Source organism: Argiope bruennichi, chromosome X1 (genome assembly GCF_947563725.1).
Source record: "Argiope bruennichi chromosome X1, qqArgBrue1.1, whole genome shotgun sequence".
Classification (NCBI taxonomy): Eukaryota; Metazoa; Arthropoda; class Arachnida; order Araneae; family Araneidae; genus Argiope; species Argiope bruennichi.
The window spans coordinates 5,307,588-5,327,240 of NC_079162.1; the positions used below are offsets into that span (position 1 = coordinate 5,307,588).

Sequence of the window (19,653 nt, forward strand, 5' to 3'; positions counted from 1 at the left end):
TGTAGATGACCCTTCGAAACTAAATGTTCACCAAAAGGTCCATTCATAAAACAGTTTAACCTGATTGTATCAATTAGATAAAAGCAATGTTAGAAGTAGATCTAGCAGGCATGTAAAAGTGACATTGAATTTCCCAAAACTGTAGTTATAAATGAATTTTTGCATTCTTAAAAAGAAACTGCAATTCACTGAACAAGGAACAATATAAATACTAAGGAAAAATTATTACAAAATCATATTTGATTGAACATTTATTTACGCTTATTAAACAAGGATTTTTCAAGTCTTTTTTTATTTCACTTTTATTAGATTTTTATATGCTTTTAGTAGCAAATAAAAGCATTTTGTCATGTACATTGATAACAGCAGTAAGGCAAACAGCATAATTCATAGATTAATTTAAATTATACATCAAATAAAGAAAACAGGGCAAAAATTGTTTTTGCTCAAAACAATATAAACAAATTTAATGACAATATACTACATCCGAAAACCATTTTTATCTAACATAAAAAATTGTAAATAACTACTTTTTTTTTTAAATTCATTATTTTTCATTTTTTAAATTCATTTATTTAATCAGTTTACCATCTTCCTTTTTAGAAGTAAATAAAAAAAGGAAAGTTTCCACACACTTTAACAACTTAAACAAAAGTATTTTCTCACTTCATCAGGTTCCACGAATGGTTTCTTTACTGTGATATTACAGAAACTTTTAGTTAAAATCTTTGGAAATTCTACAGCAGAAAAATCCTCATCATCCGATATTACACAATCATTTTCCCACCATGGAGAAAAGTTTGGCATGCCACATGCAGGTCCAGATTCTTGGAAGAAATCACTCTGCTCATCATCAGCTATAAGAAATTGAAAATAATAAATTTCAAACATTCATTAATTTTCATATAATCTTTGAAATTCATCACATTTTTAATAAATTTCAACACAGTGTTTGAAATTTAAAAATAGCTATTATTGATACTTATCAATTTGTAATACAAAATCAAAATGAATTTTACTCCACACTTAAAATGGCTTTGAAAATAAGCAAGCAGTAAATATTACTTCAAAAATTCTACAGAAATTATGGTTCATTTACATATTTAATTTTAAGACATTAGATTTTTTTAGAGTCCAGATATTTGCTTCAAAATCAAACAACATGTTTTGATTTTGTTTGCCTTTTGTGTGAAATCTGTTGTACTTTCTCATTAGGGCTACTCCACACTCTGCTACATCATTTACCACTCTCAGTGAACCAATGATTGTTTTGCATTTCTTGTATTTCTTTGTTTTCTTTCCATTCTGTCACATCTTTTTGCAAAAAATCTGCCAAATGGTTGTTGGTTCCTGATTGCACAGCCTAGTCCAGTTTTCTCATTCTGTTTTATAGCCTTATTTCTCGCCCCCCCCCCAAAAAACCCCACTATTCCTTATTCAAAGAAACACCTAGGTTCAAAAATAAGTGACAAAATAAATAAATGAAACGTTATAATAAGTAAAAATTTTAATCAACAGAAAGCATCCATTAAATTTGAGGTCTTCTTCTTTCTGTGCAATAGCTTGATATTTATGAGAACAGAAAGCTTTCATCTAATGAATCTGACCAGTGGCATGCAAATAGTGCCCTTAAGAAAATAAAACTCAAATATTAAATACTATTATAAGGAGTGCCAACAGATTTATTAAGGTAAAACACTGAAATTTTAAAAAATTGCAATCTCTATAACTATTAAGATACATAAATTATAAAATACAAATAATGAATTAAAGCTAAATATTATTTAGTGAAAGGTTGGAATAACATAACAAGAAATATTTAAATTTAAAACTGATTTAAATAATTAAAATATCTCTCAATTTTTATAAGTTCGATATTTTTTTAGAAGAAAAATAATATATTTCAGATATTTTTTCTTTTAAATGGAAGAAATTGAAAACAACCAAATTTCAAAGATGTTTTGTGTGAGTGCATGTGAACTAAAAGTGTAGTTAAACACCATCAGATACCAATCGATATTAAACCATTTCTTTAGAAAAACTGGATTTTTATTAAGTTAAGTTTTTTCATAATTGTCAAAAGTGCAAAACTATGAAAATGAAAATTACCTTCTCTATCTTCATCATTTGTCAATATTCCACATTCACTTTCACTGCTGCTTAAACCACTGCTATTTATTTCCCTAAAATCCAACAAAAAAATTTCATAAAACACAAAATATAAAAATAATATTTAATTATTCATAAAATAAAAATTTTAATGGGAAATAATGAACAAAACCTTAAATGAGAAAGCATGTGAAAATACCTGACAAAATTATGCAAAAAAAAAAAAAAAAGAAAAAAATTGGAAGTCAAATTGAAACCAAAAGCAATCATGACAAAAACAATCTCTGTATGATTTCCTCAGATATATTACCTTTTTCTTTACAAGCAAGACAGAAACTATACCAGCAGAATTTTTTCCAATGCTTACTAAATAGAACTGCTGCTAAACCTAGCAATAATTCAGATTTCACTCTACTTATTTAATTCTTTAATTATTATTTCTTCCTATAAATGGTAAATAAACGGATTTCTTAAATTAGACTCGATTTAAAAATAAAAGGTGGGAAGTATAGTCTTCATCGCACATTGTGGACCATTAAGCATTGTACCACTTTGTTGTTGCTTGACTAATTACAGGGTATTCCACAAGGTATGCAGCTTCTAATAATTACAGATTCGGATAGAACACGTCAAGACGAGTATTTTGCTGTATAACATGTGGGGTCGCCGAATATAGCGTCATAGTCTAATTAATGTGTGAAGCTTGTGTTATAAAAATTTCAAGAAATGGGGTGGGGGGGGGGACAAGTGAAAATCAATGCTTACTGAGAACTTTCAATAAGGTATTGAAATACCGGTATACAAATATATTGGTATTTTGTGCCATTTATACAATTTTGTAATACCGGTATTCACAAATTTAAATACCGTTTTTTCGATATTTACTAGAAATTTTTTGAATTGTCTCCACTATATGTTCAAAGATCGCCAACATAGCAAAATAGTATAGGTTTTGTTTTTATGTCTCCCTAACGGGCGAAATGAATTAGACTGTAAATACAAAGTTGTATCGTACAATCAAGAGAAATGATATCCAAGGAAGCGGGTCGAAACTATCCTAATACAGCTGCGAGCGATAATGCACACGCACAGGATTCGTAGTCTGATATTCATATCTGTGAAAACAAGGTTGTAATTGTGATGAAAGTACGTAATATTTCGATATTTTTTTTTAAGTGGCGAGTTTGTTATTCACATTGTAAACTGACGGGAAAAATCCCAACACCAAGACAAAATTATTATAGAGTAATGAAATTTGGACAATGTATTTGTCTAGTTAACATGTTTAATTGATTGAATTTAAAAGATCACAGGTAAATTTAAGCTCAAGAAAATGCATATCAAATGTGAAATGTTGTTACATTAATAAACGGTATATCCTCCAGAATTTTGAATGCAAGCCTGCAAAAGTCCATGCATTGTGTCATACAAGTGCCGAATGTTACTTTGTGGTATGGAATTCTATGCTTGTTGTACTTGTTCTGTCAATACTGGGACAGTCAGTGCTGGTTGTGGATGATGCTGGAGTTGTCGTCCAATAATATACAATACGTGCTCAATTAGAGACAGATCTGGTGTTCATGCTGGCCAAGGTAACATGTTGCATTACAGCAGCGGTATGAGAGTGAGCGTTATCCAGTTGGAAAACTCTCCCTTGAATGCTGTTCATGAATGGCAGCTCAACAGGTTGAATTACCAGACTGACGTACAAATTTGAAGTCAGTGTGTTTGGGATAACCACGAGAGTGCTCCTGCTGTCATAGGAAATTGCTCCCTAGACCATAACTCCAGGTGTTGGTCCAGTGTGTCTAGGCTGCAGACAGTTTGATTGCAGTGTTTTCCTGGCCTCCTCCTGCCGCCAAGGCAGAACATGCTTTCATCAGAAAACACAACAGATCTCCACTCCATCCTCCAATGAGCTCGGGCTTGACACCACTGACGTCGCAAAAGGCAATGGCTTGGAGTCAGTGGAATACACGCTACAGGACGCCTGGCTCGGAGCTGTCCTTGAAGTAACTGATTTCTAACAGTTCGTTGTGTCACTGTGGTACCAAATGCAGCTCGAACTTCTGACGCAGGCGCAGTACGATGTGCCACAGCCGTACGCCGAATGTGGCGGTCTTCCCTCTCAGTAGTGCCACTTGACCGCCAAGAACCCGGTCTTCTTGAAGCAGTACCATCCCTTGACCGCAGCTCCCAACAATCATTCACAATGGATACATTGCGGCCAAGTCTTTCTGCAATATCGCGGGAAGAAAATCCACCTTCTCGTAGCCCTATTAGATCGTTCAAACTCGGTGAGCTGTTGATAATGGCTTCATCGTCTTAAAGGCATTCTTGGCTAACATCAACTCAATACATCAGATAAAGATAAATAACGCTCACGAACTTTACGGCACGCATTTAAAGCAAACATGATATGTAAATTCTGAGTGGCGCTTTTAGCGCCACACTTATGAGGGAAGCGCGAATCGATGTCATCTTTCAGATGTATAAACATGCCTACCAAATTTTGTTTATCTAGCACAAGTCCTTCTTGATGTTGATTTTTTGTTTGTTTGTTTTGTTTTTCAACAGTGTATTTGCATATCATACTTTAGGGTTCAAAATATTTTTCCAATTTATTATATATATACTCATAAATAATAACCCATAATAATGAATAACTTTAAAGAACATAAAAAAATCAGTTGATAATACTTCGGTTTGGTTTCATTATTTATATGATGAAAAGAATATGGTGGCACTATGTAAAAAATATTCAAGAGTTATTAAAATGAACGGAGATAGTACAAGCGGACTCCATACACATTTAAAAACTAAACATATAATTTTTTTATAGAGGAAAGAATCTAATTGCGATGAGGATACAAATTTAAGCCCAGGCCATCAGGGATTTTAGATTATTTTGAAAAAAAAAAAAAAAAAAAAGATAATTTGGATGAAATTATAAGTAAAATGACAGCATTAGATGGTTTGCCATTTCGAGTGTTTTGCACTTCTACTGAATTAAGAAAATCACTATCCCCTAAAGGTTTTAAAAATCTACCAAATTCGATTAACACTATAAGAAGAACTGTTATAAACTACAGTAACGGTGTTCTCAGTGTTTTGAAACATGAGCTAACACAATTAAAATTAAATGGTGAAAAATTTAGGCTTACATTTGATGAATGGACAAGTGTAATAAATAGACGCTATTCAAATATAAATATTCATTCAGGAAAAAAAAATTGGAATATAGTACTTAGTCTCGGGAAATATGCCAGCCGAAAAATGTGTGGAAGTGCTTAAATCTGAATTAGCGAAAGAAGGATAATCCCTGAAAGAAGATATTATATCCATAACGGCTGATGGAGCAACAGTTATAAAAAAAGTAAGTAAGTTGACTGGTGCAAATCAGCAATTGTGCTCCCGGAATTCAATTACGAGTAATAGATGTATTATACCAAAAAAAATAAAGAACAGAAGAATCCAAATACTGTGGATATAGAAACTTCGGATTCCGACTTTAAAGAGAGTGAGAGTGATATTGAGATTGAAGGTAATGACAATGTAATTGTTGAAGATATTGCTAATGAGGATGAAACATTAACCCATCAAGAATTGCTACCTATAATTTATGAAGTGCGAAAAATTGCTAAGATATTTAAACGTTCCCCTACAAAAAATGCCATATTACAAAAATATATACTAACTGAAAATAAAACAGAATATATGTTAATATTACATTCTAAAACATGTCGGAACAGTTTACTCCTAATGATGGAACGATTTTTGAAACTGAGAAACCCAATCCAAAAAGCAATAATCGACTTAAACCGGCAAATTAATTTTTCAGATAGTGAATTCAACTTAATAACCAGAACTATATCAGCTATACTTCCAATAAAACTGGCTGTTGAGGCATTATGTAGGAGAGATTCTAATTTAATAACAGCTAATGCAACAATAAATTTCATATTGCAGTCACTGAAAGAACAGCACACATCACTATCTGAAGAATTATATATTACACTGGAAAATCGTACAGAAGAAAGGCATATCGAAATAGAAAATGTCTTACGGTATTTACATAATTATAATGATTTTAAAAATGAAAATGAAAAAGAAGAAAAGAGAGTAACCAATTCAAATCTGATCAAGTTTATAGTAAATTTTCATAAACTTTTTTACTCACAAACCTATCCACATTCAGAAGAATTCAGTACAGTTATCGAAGATTATGATGACACTAATGTCGATAGTGAAAAGGAATTGTCTCTTGATCAAAAATTAGAATCAGCGATAAATAAAAAAATTTCAACAAACCAAAATGGAATACAGAAATCAGCTATCTCCAAAACCATCCGACGAGAAATCGATCTATTTGAAGATGAGGGATTTAGAGGTAAATTTTTGGAAAAATTATATCGCGCATTGCTAACAGTACCACCAACTAGCGCAGATACCGAAACAGCGTTTTCGGCAGCTGGTAATTTTTGCACAAAATTGCGTTCAAGGCTTAATGGCAGCATAATTGATGCATTGTTTTTTAAGATCACATTTCAAAAATTTGTAATAGTATCACAGATTGAATAGTGATATTTACACTTTTTCTTAATTTAAATAAATAAGATGTTCCTTTACTTTTTTGTAATTCTTTATATACTGTTATAATTTATAAGTTAACAAATTATTTTTTGTGATATTTACACTCTCTAATAAAACTCGCAAATAAAACAAAGAAACGCCAGTGTTTTCTTTCTTTTTCTGAAATTTCTACTACCGGTATTAAAACCGGTATTCAGATCTAAAAAATACCAAATACCGGTAATGAACTTTTGGTCCGATATTGCAATCCCTACTTTCAATACAACAGATTTTTGAAATGTCGAACCTTTCGAACAAACGACAAGACGAAGTCTGCAATCGAAATTCGCAATTGTTTTCTGCAAAATGTGTTTCAATTTCCTTGACCTCGGTTTCAATTGCTACTCTCAAGTCGTCTAATTTAAGAGCTATGTGAAATACACTGTATCGTTCAAACGTCTCCCTAAAAAAAAGTCGCATGAGTTATGATCTGGTGAGTAAGGTAACTCTATAAAATTGTCTGTTTTCGTAATGGAATCCAGCCCGATCAGTCTACGGTGAAAATGTTCCGCTAAGAGATCGAAATTTCGCTGAGTGCGATAAGGTCTAGCGCCATCTTGCATAAACCAATAATCGTTTATCTTTCGTACGTACATTTGATCGTCGTGCCGCCGTTTATGTTGTAGTGACCACAGTCATCTAAGTAAGCTTCCATATATTGAGTAATCATAGTTTGAAGTAGAAACTGTCGAATTCGTAATTAACATTCTTCGTGTAGTTAGACTATGACGCTATATTCGGGGAACCGACATGTTAGACATCAAAATACTTGTCTTGATCTGTTCTATCCGAATTTGTAAATATTAGACGCTGCATACCTTGGGGAACACCCTGTACTTTGAATAAATGGCAAGATAAAGGAAATAAGTAGATAAAAAGGTCCTGCTAATTTCAGATACTTCTGAAACGAATTAGCTGATGGAAAAAAAAGTAACATTTATGGCGGATTTAATAGGATTCTTTATGTGGTGAGTTATTTATAAAGTATTCTTGAATCTGAAGACACAGGTGTTTTTAAATCAAAATACAAATCATTCAGAACTTCACTTACGACTAAATTAAAGAATTTGGCGTAACATTTAGCGATACTCGAAACTAATGCTAAAGAATATTAACAGACAGCACAGAATATTAGCAGTCACAGTTGAAACATATATTATATATATATATATATATATATATATATATATATATATATATATTGATGAGATTCAAAATGAAATATCCTTATTATTTTAAAAATATACTGTGAGCATTATCGTATATAAACAGATCTTGAAGCAGCTGAAAATTACCAACATAGATATCTTAAATTTCAATCAAAAGTTGATGAACAGGAATTATAAATCCCTTTCAAAACGTTCTTCCAAGACTCCAAAAACAATGCTGCAAAACTGAAATTGCCAAAACTTGAATTTAAAAAAATTTGGGGTGATCCTACCAAAGAATTTCACATTTTCTGGTTTATTTATTCAAAAATTCATGCATCCAATGATATATCTGGAATCACATAAATTCCAGTATTTATACCAATTTATGGAACCAAAGTCCAGATTTAAAAGATTGATTTCCTGTTTTTCAGATAACAAGTGAACATTACGTCAAAGTGATTCAACAGAAGAAAACATGAATTTGCCTGGAAGATCTTTTAATACATATATATATCCAATATCTTCTTTTCTAGTGATAAAGAATGCTACTGATGGAGAGAATTCTCCAGATTGTATCAACTCTCTACAAATTGTCGTAAACAGAACTGAGAACCGTGGAAAGCCTTTACGAAAGAGAAATTAGGTGACTTTTTGGACCCTCTAGTTGAATCATGTTTACCTGAAAACATTCTACCAGCCTGGGATATAAAAAGAGTTGCGGAAGAATGTAACTCAACAAGCCAAAGATCCCTTAAAATATTGATATGATTTTACGCCATGAGATTGGGTCAGAGAAAATTATACGTTTTAAATCTAAAGGATCTTGGAAAAAATAAAGGAATAATTAAATGAAATAATAAAAATAATATTTTAGATGTTCTGGATATCACATTAACAGCCATGTTAGCAGGTACAAATTCTTCTCATGAAGGGATATTCAGAATAAGCAAAACTGCATAATTTGTGAGAAATCTCATTTGAACCCTGAGTATCTTTTAGCTTAAAATCAAACAAAAAAACATCATAACGAAAATAAAAAAATACAATCTGCACAAAAATTATAACGAACTCGGAGACTCGTATTGCATCAATAACCTTTCTTTTGTAAGTAAAAGAATTATTAAGTGCTTGAAATTAAAATCTTTCAGATATGATAGGATGATTCATGGTCTGTTGGAGGAAAAAGAAACAGTTCCATTAAAAAACAATATTCATCCAAAAGAAATTAACAATATAAAAGATTCTTTCAAATGTTGCAATGAAGTTTTTTTTGCATCTTAGTTAATACAACAGGAAATCTTCAAAAATTCGGCTTTCAATAAAGGCAGATTTAACAGAGAAATTATTATTAGGAACGTGGACTCAGTTAAGTTATGGTTTAGCTGCAGTTTATACACAATTAGAAAGCACTGTTATTGATAAAGAAAATAGACTTCATTCCGGTAATAATTACACAGTTATGGAATCTGTGCAAACAGTTCTGTCTTTGCATTCTAATGATGCCTTTGTTTTTGAAAGAATTATAGAAAATCTATTCTACAGGTATTCGTGATTCCATTGAAAATTTTTTAAAAAGAAAGCATTTGACGAGTGACTGAAGAATTTCATGACATATTAGCTGTTCTTCCCTATGACAGGTACAAAGTGGAATTACAGTCGAAATTAAGTTCTTCATATTTTCTAGGTAATAAAAAATTAGTCTCAAAATGACATGAGAAAGCTACATTGAGGGTGCAGAATAACAAAAACAAAAAAGAAATATTCCATAAAGGGAAAATTCAAAACTTATTGAAAAAGTGTCAGGATTAGAATAAAACAAAAACATTTCTCTCTGCATAGATCTGTTATTAAAAACTCTAGAAAAACTTTTAAGATAAGACCAGTTTTTGATGTTTCAGAATGAGAAACCTTGGACCTAATTTCATCAAATTGTTACTTGATATTCCATATAGATACTTACAGAATGTTCCAGATCATTTTAAATACATAAACAGAACAGGCTTTTCTTAAAATTTAGATTGTGCCATGATGTCATGTGCCTATAATCGTTTTTTTCTATCCTAGTAAAAAAAGGAGAAATTAGTAATAAGCAACGTACAATAGCATTTGGAGTTATTTCTAATTCATTCATTTTAAGTGTAGCAACAGAATATTTGCTAAATCATGCTCCTCACAAATTTCCGATTTATACAAAAATTAATTCTTTCCTCTCATGTTGAAAACTGAATGATGTTAGTGTATAAACATATTTCATTTAAACGGCACAAAAAGGTAATGTTAAATGCTTACTTCCATCCTTGAACTTTCCATGTGAATAAGTTCTTGTATAACTTGTGCTTTAGATCTGATATGAGATCTTGATAATGATACCCTAAGGTCTAATATTAGTTTTAAAACCTTCACTTGTTAAATCAAAGTTACTAAAAGATTAATGTCGTCTCTTGTGCGGCAAATATTTGAACCCTTTGGTGTGTTAACCCCAGTCACTTAGTTCACAAACTTCTGTTACCAAAACTTGGAAAAGCAAAATTCCTTGAGATGAAATACTCCTAAGTTATTTTCTTAAGGAATTTTTGTAAATGGCTAGCTGATATGTGTAAACTAACTGATATAACAGAGTAAAAATCAGAGGTGGTGGCAGAAGTTTCCGGACGGGGAGGGGAGGGGACAAAATCCGACAAAGGAGCAAACACGGTTTCTCTAATTTGGCTACAAAATAACTCATAATTCATTTTACATATAATTTTTAAAAAAACAGTATTATTTATAGTAAAGTATTACTTAGCTTTAAAAAAAAATTCAGATTCTGTTCTTTTCTGCAGAAAAATATGCGAACTTAACGTCGTCGCCATCCATCGCATAGAGTTCTTAATGGGCCGACCAAAAATTATCCGCAAAATGCGACATCTTATTTATCTGTCACCTTGTTGTCAGATTTTTTAAACTGCATTTGGACATTTCAATTGCTTTTAGTATATTACTTTTAAGATGGTTTTTAAATTATCATAATCGTTAATGAACAGGTCTCCACAATCGTCCTGAAGTGGTGAAAACTTTTGCCAACAAAACTCTCAATCTCTCACCATCGAGTGGGGCGGACAATAGCCCCATTTGCCCCAATGCTAACGCCCCCTTTGATAAATATCTCAAGCTATTTGATCATTCTAGAAACTTCAGAATTTCATGCTTCTGTAAATGCAAATAAGAAAGTATATGCAGCTTTAATTTTTGCCTGATTTGTAAATTCTAACAGCATATTAGAGATTTATAACTAGAAGGGGTAGACCAAGCCGACGATTTAACCGACCTTCAGCAATAATAGTAGATGTACTACAAGGGTGAGATGGAAGAGTTTGCGCCATTAAGGAAAAAAGACGGACTGGAGTTTCTTTGAATAGTCTGTTTTTGCATTGAAATTAAGTATTTAAGGAAACATTTTTATCCTCAAAAAATTGATTTCTTAATTTTAAACTAATAAAATTGGGGGCATTTCACTGATTACGGATATGTATAATTTGTATAGGCGAAAAAAGTCGAAAGTTTATAAATTAACTTCTAACAGGAACTCCTATGGTAGAAAGAAAAGTTTTTTTTGCCTTTTTCTTGAAACATGTTTTCTTCAAATACCGATACACAAAGAACACATTATGCTTATTACAACAGTATGAAATCTTATACAACCATATTTGCAACCATTATGAGTCTACTAAACCAATATTTTTTTTTTCTTCCAACGCAGTAGTATTAAATTTAGAGGCTATTATCATGCGAAATACCATGTTTTTTTTTTTAAAGATTTTCAAGTTACAAGATATTTATTGCTTTCTTGAAATTTTTATTATTAGGCTATTTAAAAGAAAATAAGTTCACTATAATTATTATATCAATACTTGTATATTATGCCAATTTTTGAGTGAATTTACTTATTATAAGTGATTATTTATCAGGCAAAATATCATGTATTTTTTTAGATTTTCAAGTTACAAGACATTCATTACTTTCTTGGAATTTCTATTACTAGGCTATTATTTAAATGAAAATAAGTTAACTGTAATTATTAAATCTATACTCATATATTATACCAATTTTTGAGTGATTTTACTTACATTCCCCCCCCCCCGAGTGCAATTATGAATCTGGAAACAATCGCATCACAATTTTGATTTGCCATTAAAAAATACTTTAAGAAACAAATAATGTTTCGTAATTAAAATAAATCATTCATTCTATGTATCCGAAATTTTCCCCTTTATTCACAAACTAGCAGTACCCGACAGCGTTGCCCATGGCATAACATCCAAGAGGAAATATTAGCTTTAAACTTAAGTCTAATTCATTCTGTCTCTGTAATTCAATTGCAGTGCAATTTAAAGAGAGAAAGTTACTTCGCTCAACAGAAGACACCCCTTCCCTAAGTGTGGACATTCTTTCTCTGATATTCGCTAACCGAACGTTTCTTTCCTCTACATTTTCATTACCGCGCAACAAACGAAGCGTTTTAGCATTTAATGTGTTCCGGCCAAGGTTGGATTTCCTTTTTGGGGACAAAAGGAGTTTTGAATCACTGTTTAAAATCAGACGTAAACAAAGACGTATGCATACCACGGCTCTTGCTATTTGGCTTGTTCAGTTTGAGGTTTCCGCTCATGCCCGGATAAGTGCAAAGCATAGATAATGCTGTTTTACGCATGCGCGAATTATAGTAGGAAAATAATTAAAATCGCAACTATAAAACTCCTTTTTTTTATTTTGATATGACTTCAGTATACTAAAACCTTCCCCGATAAATGCCCTACAAAATGGTACAAATATCTCCAATATCAGTTAAGTATTTCTCGATTTTTTTTCTCTTTCAAACATACAGACGCTTTCAGGAGACTTCATTTTATACTACATATAGATGAAAGTTCATTTTATTTGTGAATAAAGGGGTTCAAATGAAAGTTAATTTGTGAATAAAGAAATTTTCGTAGTCAACAACGCCCCAGTTCCCTTAAAAATATTGATTTGCTCCAGAAACATGAAAAAAGAATGTAATTCAAACTGCATGTAAGGAAGATTTTCTGACACTTCTTCCAATACAGAACCATTAGATGTAAATTTATACGATATGGGCAATATATCAATGTTCCTGGTATGTTTCAACGAATTTTGTATGTCTTTGAGTAACTCACCAAAAAAAGTGGAGAGGATGTGAAGAAGTCTTCTCTATAGGAAAATGAACTGAAGTTAGTGACATATCCTTGAAGCCTACACAGACTTGCTCAGTCATTGATCGAATAAGAATCGAAATTATAAGCATTGTATAGTAATGTATTCTCTTGAAGTCTGTAATGTTAAATGTGCAAGTTTAAAATGTGTTTTTGCTGAAATTAAATAACATTTTGAAAATACAAATGATTATGCAATAGCACGTTGAATTATTTTGAATAACTAACCTGTAGATCTAAAGGTCCTACTAATTTGAGATACTTCTGAAACAGAATCATTAACATATGCAAATAACATTTCATGCCCTACTCAGTTATCTGATGCATAATTAGTATTTGATCACTAATAAGAAAAAACGTAAATAACAAATCATTGGGTGGTACAAGGAAACTGCAGATCTTTTCTTTTAATTACATGACAACAGATAAAAGAAGATATTCTAATTTCTTCACCAAAATCTCAACAGTAACAAGTTTCAGAGTGTTTCCTTAAAAGTAAAATTAGAATTAAAAAAGTAGAATTTTACAGGAACAACCTAATGAATATATTAAAAATCATACCGCAGATTCACCCCACCCCTAAAAAATTCAAACTTGTCAGCTTAATAGTAATTTGATTTCTAAATAATTTCCAATGATATTTCTGTAAAAATGTTTTTAAAATTAAAAACATTTAATATTGCACTTAGCTGTTGCCTTTAATATTGCAAAAAATTTAATAATGTATTTATTTTTTTTTAAAAATTACAAAATAATCTAGAAATATGTCAAATCACTCACTGTGATTTTGAATTACGACGCCCCAGGCGATGGAATGGATTAGAAGAAATCTTTAAGAACTCAGAATTATCTTTGGACGAAACAGTGGCTTTACAGCCACATCCATTACATTCCACACTTCTTTCATGAGCACATCGCTTCCTTTTGCCACTAGAAGTAGCTGCATTCCCAAACTCCATACAAAAATTTTCCATTTTAGAAGATAACTGAGAAACAGTTATTTTGGAAAGTTTAGCTGAAATTTTGGGAAGTTTTGGGGATTTAAGATTACGCAACCGTTTATTTTTCTGAGTAAATGTAACAGCACTCGGGGAGGGGTTATGGTCAGTCACAAATGGAGGATCAACTGTCATTCGCTTAAATTTTCTTTTCCTACGAGGTTCTTTAGAGGGATAGTGATTTTCATTCACAGAATCAGATTCCACTAAATTAGGTGAACAATGTCTCCATGAAGTCAAATGGTAATCAACATGATTAACATTATTATCTCTATCATCAGAGTCTGTATGATGATAAGAATCATTAACAGAAAAATCCATCTGTCCATGAATCCAGGCATCGAGACTGGAATCAGAATCTTCACTTTTTGGACTTGATTTTGGAATGCTATTTCCTAATATAAATCTATTCTTAGATTTTATTTGTGAGCGACATTTCCATGCTTTACTTCGTCTTGTTTTACTCTCATGTGTTCGACGATCAGAAGATTCATCTAAAGCATTGCTTAGATCTTTAGAAAGTTCATCCATTGTATCAGAATAATATGACGAAAGAAAATGCAGTTGCTCTATATCCTGGATAATTGGCCTATCCATGGAAAAACCTGAAATATACATAAACAATAAATGTATGAATATATAGCAAACAAAAATAATTTTAAAGTATAATCATGCATCCTAAATACTGCTTTCATACATTAAAGCTGTCTATTCACACCATTAACTAAAAGGCTGGGCAATGACTTCATCATCGTCCAACAAATATCGATATATCACGCTATCATTATTTATTTATAGCTATCATAAGTTATAAATAGCATCTATTAACATACTGAATGATCAGAACGTCACCAAATGAAAGGAAGTTTCAATTTAGTTAATAAAAATATTCATTTTCTTTTGAATAAAAATAGAAAATAACTGCGTTAAAATCCCTTTAATAAAGTGTATAAATGCCAAAGCAATGTCTGCATATTAAAATTTATAATATTGCGTTTTTTCAATATAAAATTTTTGAACATTTCACCCCTTTTACTAATAACTTTGAAGTGAAAAAAAAAAACTTCAGTATCTTTCATTCTTCATTAAAAAAGGGGGGGGGGACGACGACATAATAATGCCTTTTACAATTAAGTACTTTTAATAAATCATTAATTCAAAATCTGATGTCTTGAAAAATTAATTTTGTATATGAATTATATAAATTTTTATTCTTATTTTAATAGTATTATTGGCAGATTTAATTTAAATATGCACTAGAATTTTAACAACAGGTATGTTATATAATAATATTAATAATCCAATTTACTATTCCAAAACTCAAAAAGAGACGAAACATAGTAATTCCGAGTAAAACATTAATAACAAATATTATGGAGGATAAATTTATTTACGGACAAATGATGTAATACATTAAAAATTTTAGAAAAGGTCCTGATCATGTTCAAATAAAAGAAAAATATGACATACACTCATGTCCATAAATTAAGGATAATGCAAGATCAGGAAAAGAAAGTCAGAAGCCAAACAAATGCGACTTATTTATAATGCCTATTTATTAAACAAAAGGTAAAGAGCAACAAAGATGCTGTATGTTTGATATCATTAATAAAAATTGCGATTTTTTGCTCCCTGGAGCAAATTACGAAAAAAAAAAAAAAACTATTTCCAAAAACCAATATTACATGGTTGGTATGATGGTTAATGCATAGTATGTCTCACAGACGATGCAATACAGTCCGTACAACGCCTAGGCATGCAGAGTATCAAATTATCGATCTGATCTTGGGGAATATTACACCACTCATTAAGTAATGCTCTCCGAAGTTCCGGTAAACATGTAGGAGGTGGTTGACGGGCTGCAACTGGTCGGCCAAGCATGTCCCACATATACTCTACTGGATTCAAGTTAGGTGAGAATGCTGACCAGTCCATAAGGATGATACCCTCCGATCGAAGGCATTCGTTTTCGATATTTGCACGGTGAGGGCGGGCGTTGTCATCCATAAACACGAATTCTGCGCCCATGGCGCTCCGAAACAAACATACATGTTGTTCCAGAATAACGTCGCGATAGATTTGGCCTGTCTGGGCTCCAATTTGAACATGCAGGTCAGTTATGGAACCTAGAATAATTACTCCCCAAACGAGCAATCCTGCACCACCGTAACGGTGTCGTTCAATGATGTTCTCTTGGTGTTAACGGGTATCTGGCGCTCTCCATTTGAAAGTTCGTCGAGAATCAGACTGCAAGCTAAACCTGGACTCGTCGGAAAACATCACACAAGCCCACTGTTGCGGTGTCCACAATGCATGCTCTCTAATCCAGAATAACCGCAGGCGACTGTCAGTTGCAGTCAGTGGAACACATCTCACAGGCCTACGAGTAGGGATTGCAATACCGGTATACCGAATACCGATATTTTGAGCCATTTGTAAAATTTTGAAATACCGGTATTCACAAGTTTAAATACCGGTTTTCCGGTATTTACTAGAAATTTTTAAAATTGTCACCACTATATGTTCAGGGATCGCAATTATAGCAAAATGGTATACGTTTTTATTTTTATGTCACCCTAACGGGCGAAATTACTTAGCTAATTAATGGCTTAATTAATTGCTTAAATCTGAAGTAACGAAACATGGATTATCCCTGAAAGAAGATATTCTACCCATAACGACTTGATGGAGCAACAGTTATGAAAAAAGTTGGAAAGTGGATTGATGCAAATCAGCAATTGAGCTATTCACATGGAATTCAATTAGGAGTAATAGATGTATTATACCAAAAAAATAAAGAACAGAACAATCCAAATACTGTGGATATAGAAACTACGGATTCCAACTTTGAAGAAAGTAAGAGTGAGAGTGATATTGACAATGAAGATAATGATGATGCAATTGTTGAAGAAAATATTGCTAATGAGGATGAAATATTAACCTATCAAGAATTTCTTCCTATAATTTATAAAGTTCGAAAAATTGTTAAGATATTTAAACGTTCCCCTATAAAAAGGATATATTAATAAAATATATACTAACTGAAAATAAAACAGAATATATGTTAATATTAGATTCTAAAACACCTTGGAACAGTTTACTCCTAATGATGGAACGATTTTTGAAACTGAGAAATCCAATCCAAAAAGCAATAATCGACTTAAACCTGTAAATTAATTTTTCAGATAGTGAATTCGACTTAATATCCAGAACTATAACAGCTCTACTTTCAATAAAACTGACTATTTAGGCATTATGTCGGAGAGATTCTAATTTATTAACAGCTAATGCAACAATAAATTTCATGTTGCAGTCACTGAAAGAACAGCATACATCACTATCTGAAGAATTATATATTGCATTGAAAAATCGCACAGAAGAAAGGTATACCGAAATAGAAAATGTCTTATGGTATTTGCGTAATTATAATGATTTTACAAATGAAAATGAAAAAGAAGAAAATAAAATAACCAACTCAAATCTGATTACGTTGAGAGTAAATTTTCTTAAAATTTTTTACCCACAAACCCATCCACATTCAGAAGAATTCGGTTCAATTATCGAAGATTATGATGTCACTACTGTCGATAGTGAAAAGGAATTGTCTCTTGAACAAAAATTAGAATTAGCGATAAATAAAAAAATTTCAACGAACCAAAATACAATACAGAAATCAGCTATATCCTAAATCATCCGATGAGAAATCGATTTATTTGAAGATGAGGAATTTAGAGGTAAATATTTGGAAAAAATATATCGCGCATTGCTAACAGTACCACCAACTAGCATAGATGCCGAAAATCGTTTTCGACAGCAGGTCATTTTTACACAAAATTACTTTTCAGGCTTAATGACAGTACAATTGATGCATTATGTTTTTTAAGATCACATTTCAAAAATTCGTAATAGTACCACAGACTGAATAGTGATATTTACACATTTTCTGTGATTTAAATAAATAAGATGTTTCTTTACTTTTTGGTGATTATACACTGTTATAATTTATAAGTTACAAATTATTTTTTGTGATATTTACACTCTCTAAAAAAACTGGCAAATAAAACAAAGAAACACCTGTGTTTTCTATCTTTTTCTAAAATTTCTAATACCGGTATTAAAACCGGTATCCCGGTATTAAGATCTAAAAAATACCGAATACCGGTATTGAAATTTTGGTCCGGTATTGCAATCCCTACCTACGAGCATATAGACCAATCTGCTCTAAGCGTCTGTACACGGTCTGCCTTGAAACTGGCGCACCAGTTGTTGAAGAGATAGGTCTCATGCTATGCTCCGTCTCTTTCTTTTGACAGTAACTGCCAAATACCGGTCCTCATTCGGCGTTGTTAACTCGGGGTCGACCTGTGCTGTAACGTCTACTCACATTACCATCATCTTGGAATCGTTGCCAAAGCCTATAGATGACACTCTGGGCGATTCCAAGTTCCTCGGATACTTCCAGCTGGGTATGCCCACATTCCAGACGGCCGAAAATTCTACCACGTGAAATATCATCCAAATGCGTCTTTTGTGTCATAACTAGGCGGTTATTTCACTGAAAGGCTAATAAAGCGCTTGCGAACAATTTTAATTTTTTTGCCTGTATTCCTTAAACATCACTCTCTTACACTCTCGTCATTGTGACGTACTATCGATGTCATCTGCAATTTGCATATGATTTTTGAAGATGTTTGTAGTCATTTTACGAGTGATATATGTATTTTAGAGTTCCATTTCCGCGTGATTCTGAATTATCCTTAATTTATGGACATGAGTGTATATCATCATTAATATAAACTCAATGAAAAATAACCAACACTCAAGTACAAAGCTGAGTTTCTGAATATTAAAATTCTAGCTAATTATCTTTTATTTCTAAGTATTCCATCAACATTTTGGCATATTATAAAATTTAAAACGAAATAAAACATAAAAAAATAAAATAAAGGGGCGTGGTGGTGAAAAAAGTATTTTATAAAAAACAGTTAAAAGATTGAAAAATCATTACTAAAATATCTTTACATTAAAAACAGAAAAATAATAATTTTACAAAAAATTTTTCAAATCAACTGAATGCAGGAATTTTTAAATCAATTCAAAATACCGTGTATTTGAAAATAAAAAAGAACATGAATAAAAAAAAAAAAGGAAAGAAAACTCATTTAAACTGCGTGAAAATTATCAAAAAGCGCAACATATAATCCAATCACATAAAGTGAAATAAATTGGAGTAATAAAATTTATTCATTAAAATCTTTAAATTAAGTCTTTATCTTAAATAAAAAAAAAATTTATTGTAATTAAAAATGTATAATGAAATTGGAAAACAGCATTTTTCAAAAATATAAAACAAGAAAAATTATACATTTTTAGAAATATAAAAGCACATACTGCAGAAAAGCATGCACAATAAAAGAGAAAAGCACAACACATATTTTCACCATTATGCAAAACAATGCCTTGAATTACCCTAAAAATATTTGTAAAAGTCATGCAAATTCGATCACAATCGAAATCTCGAAATTTTACGTCAAAATTCGACGTATCGAAAAT

At 31.6% G+C, this 19,653-nt stretch overlaps 1 protein-coding gene across 3 annotated transcripts in view; it reads right to left on the reverse strand.

Moving 5' to 3' along the window:
- Window positions 1-19,653, reverse strand: part of LOC129959478 (G patch domain-containing protein 2-like) — a 45,003-nt gene that overhangs the window by 8,315 nt on the left and 17,035 nt on the right. For all 3 annotated transcript variants that reach the window (XM_056072326.1, XM_056072327.1, XM_056072325.1), the window contains 3 exons: window positions 13,883-14,705; window positions 2,110-2,183; window positions 667-857 (listed from right to left, as the gene is read on the reverse strand). In XM_056072326.1, the coding sequence (XP_055928301.1) occupies window positions 667-857; window positions 2,110-2,183; window positions 13,883-14,697 (1,080 nt within the window). In that variant the 5' untranslated portion in view covers window positions 14,698-14,705. The remainder of the gene's footprint in view (window positions 1-666; window positions 858-2,109; window positions 2,184-13,882; window positions 14,706-19,653) is intronic.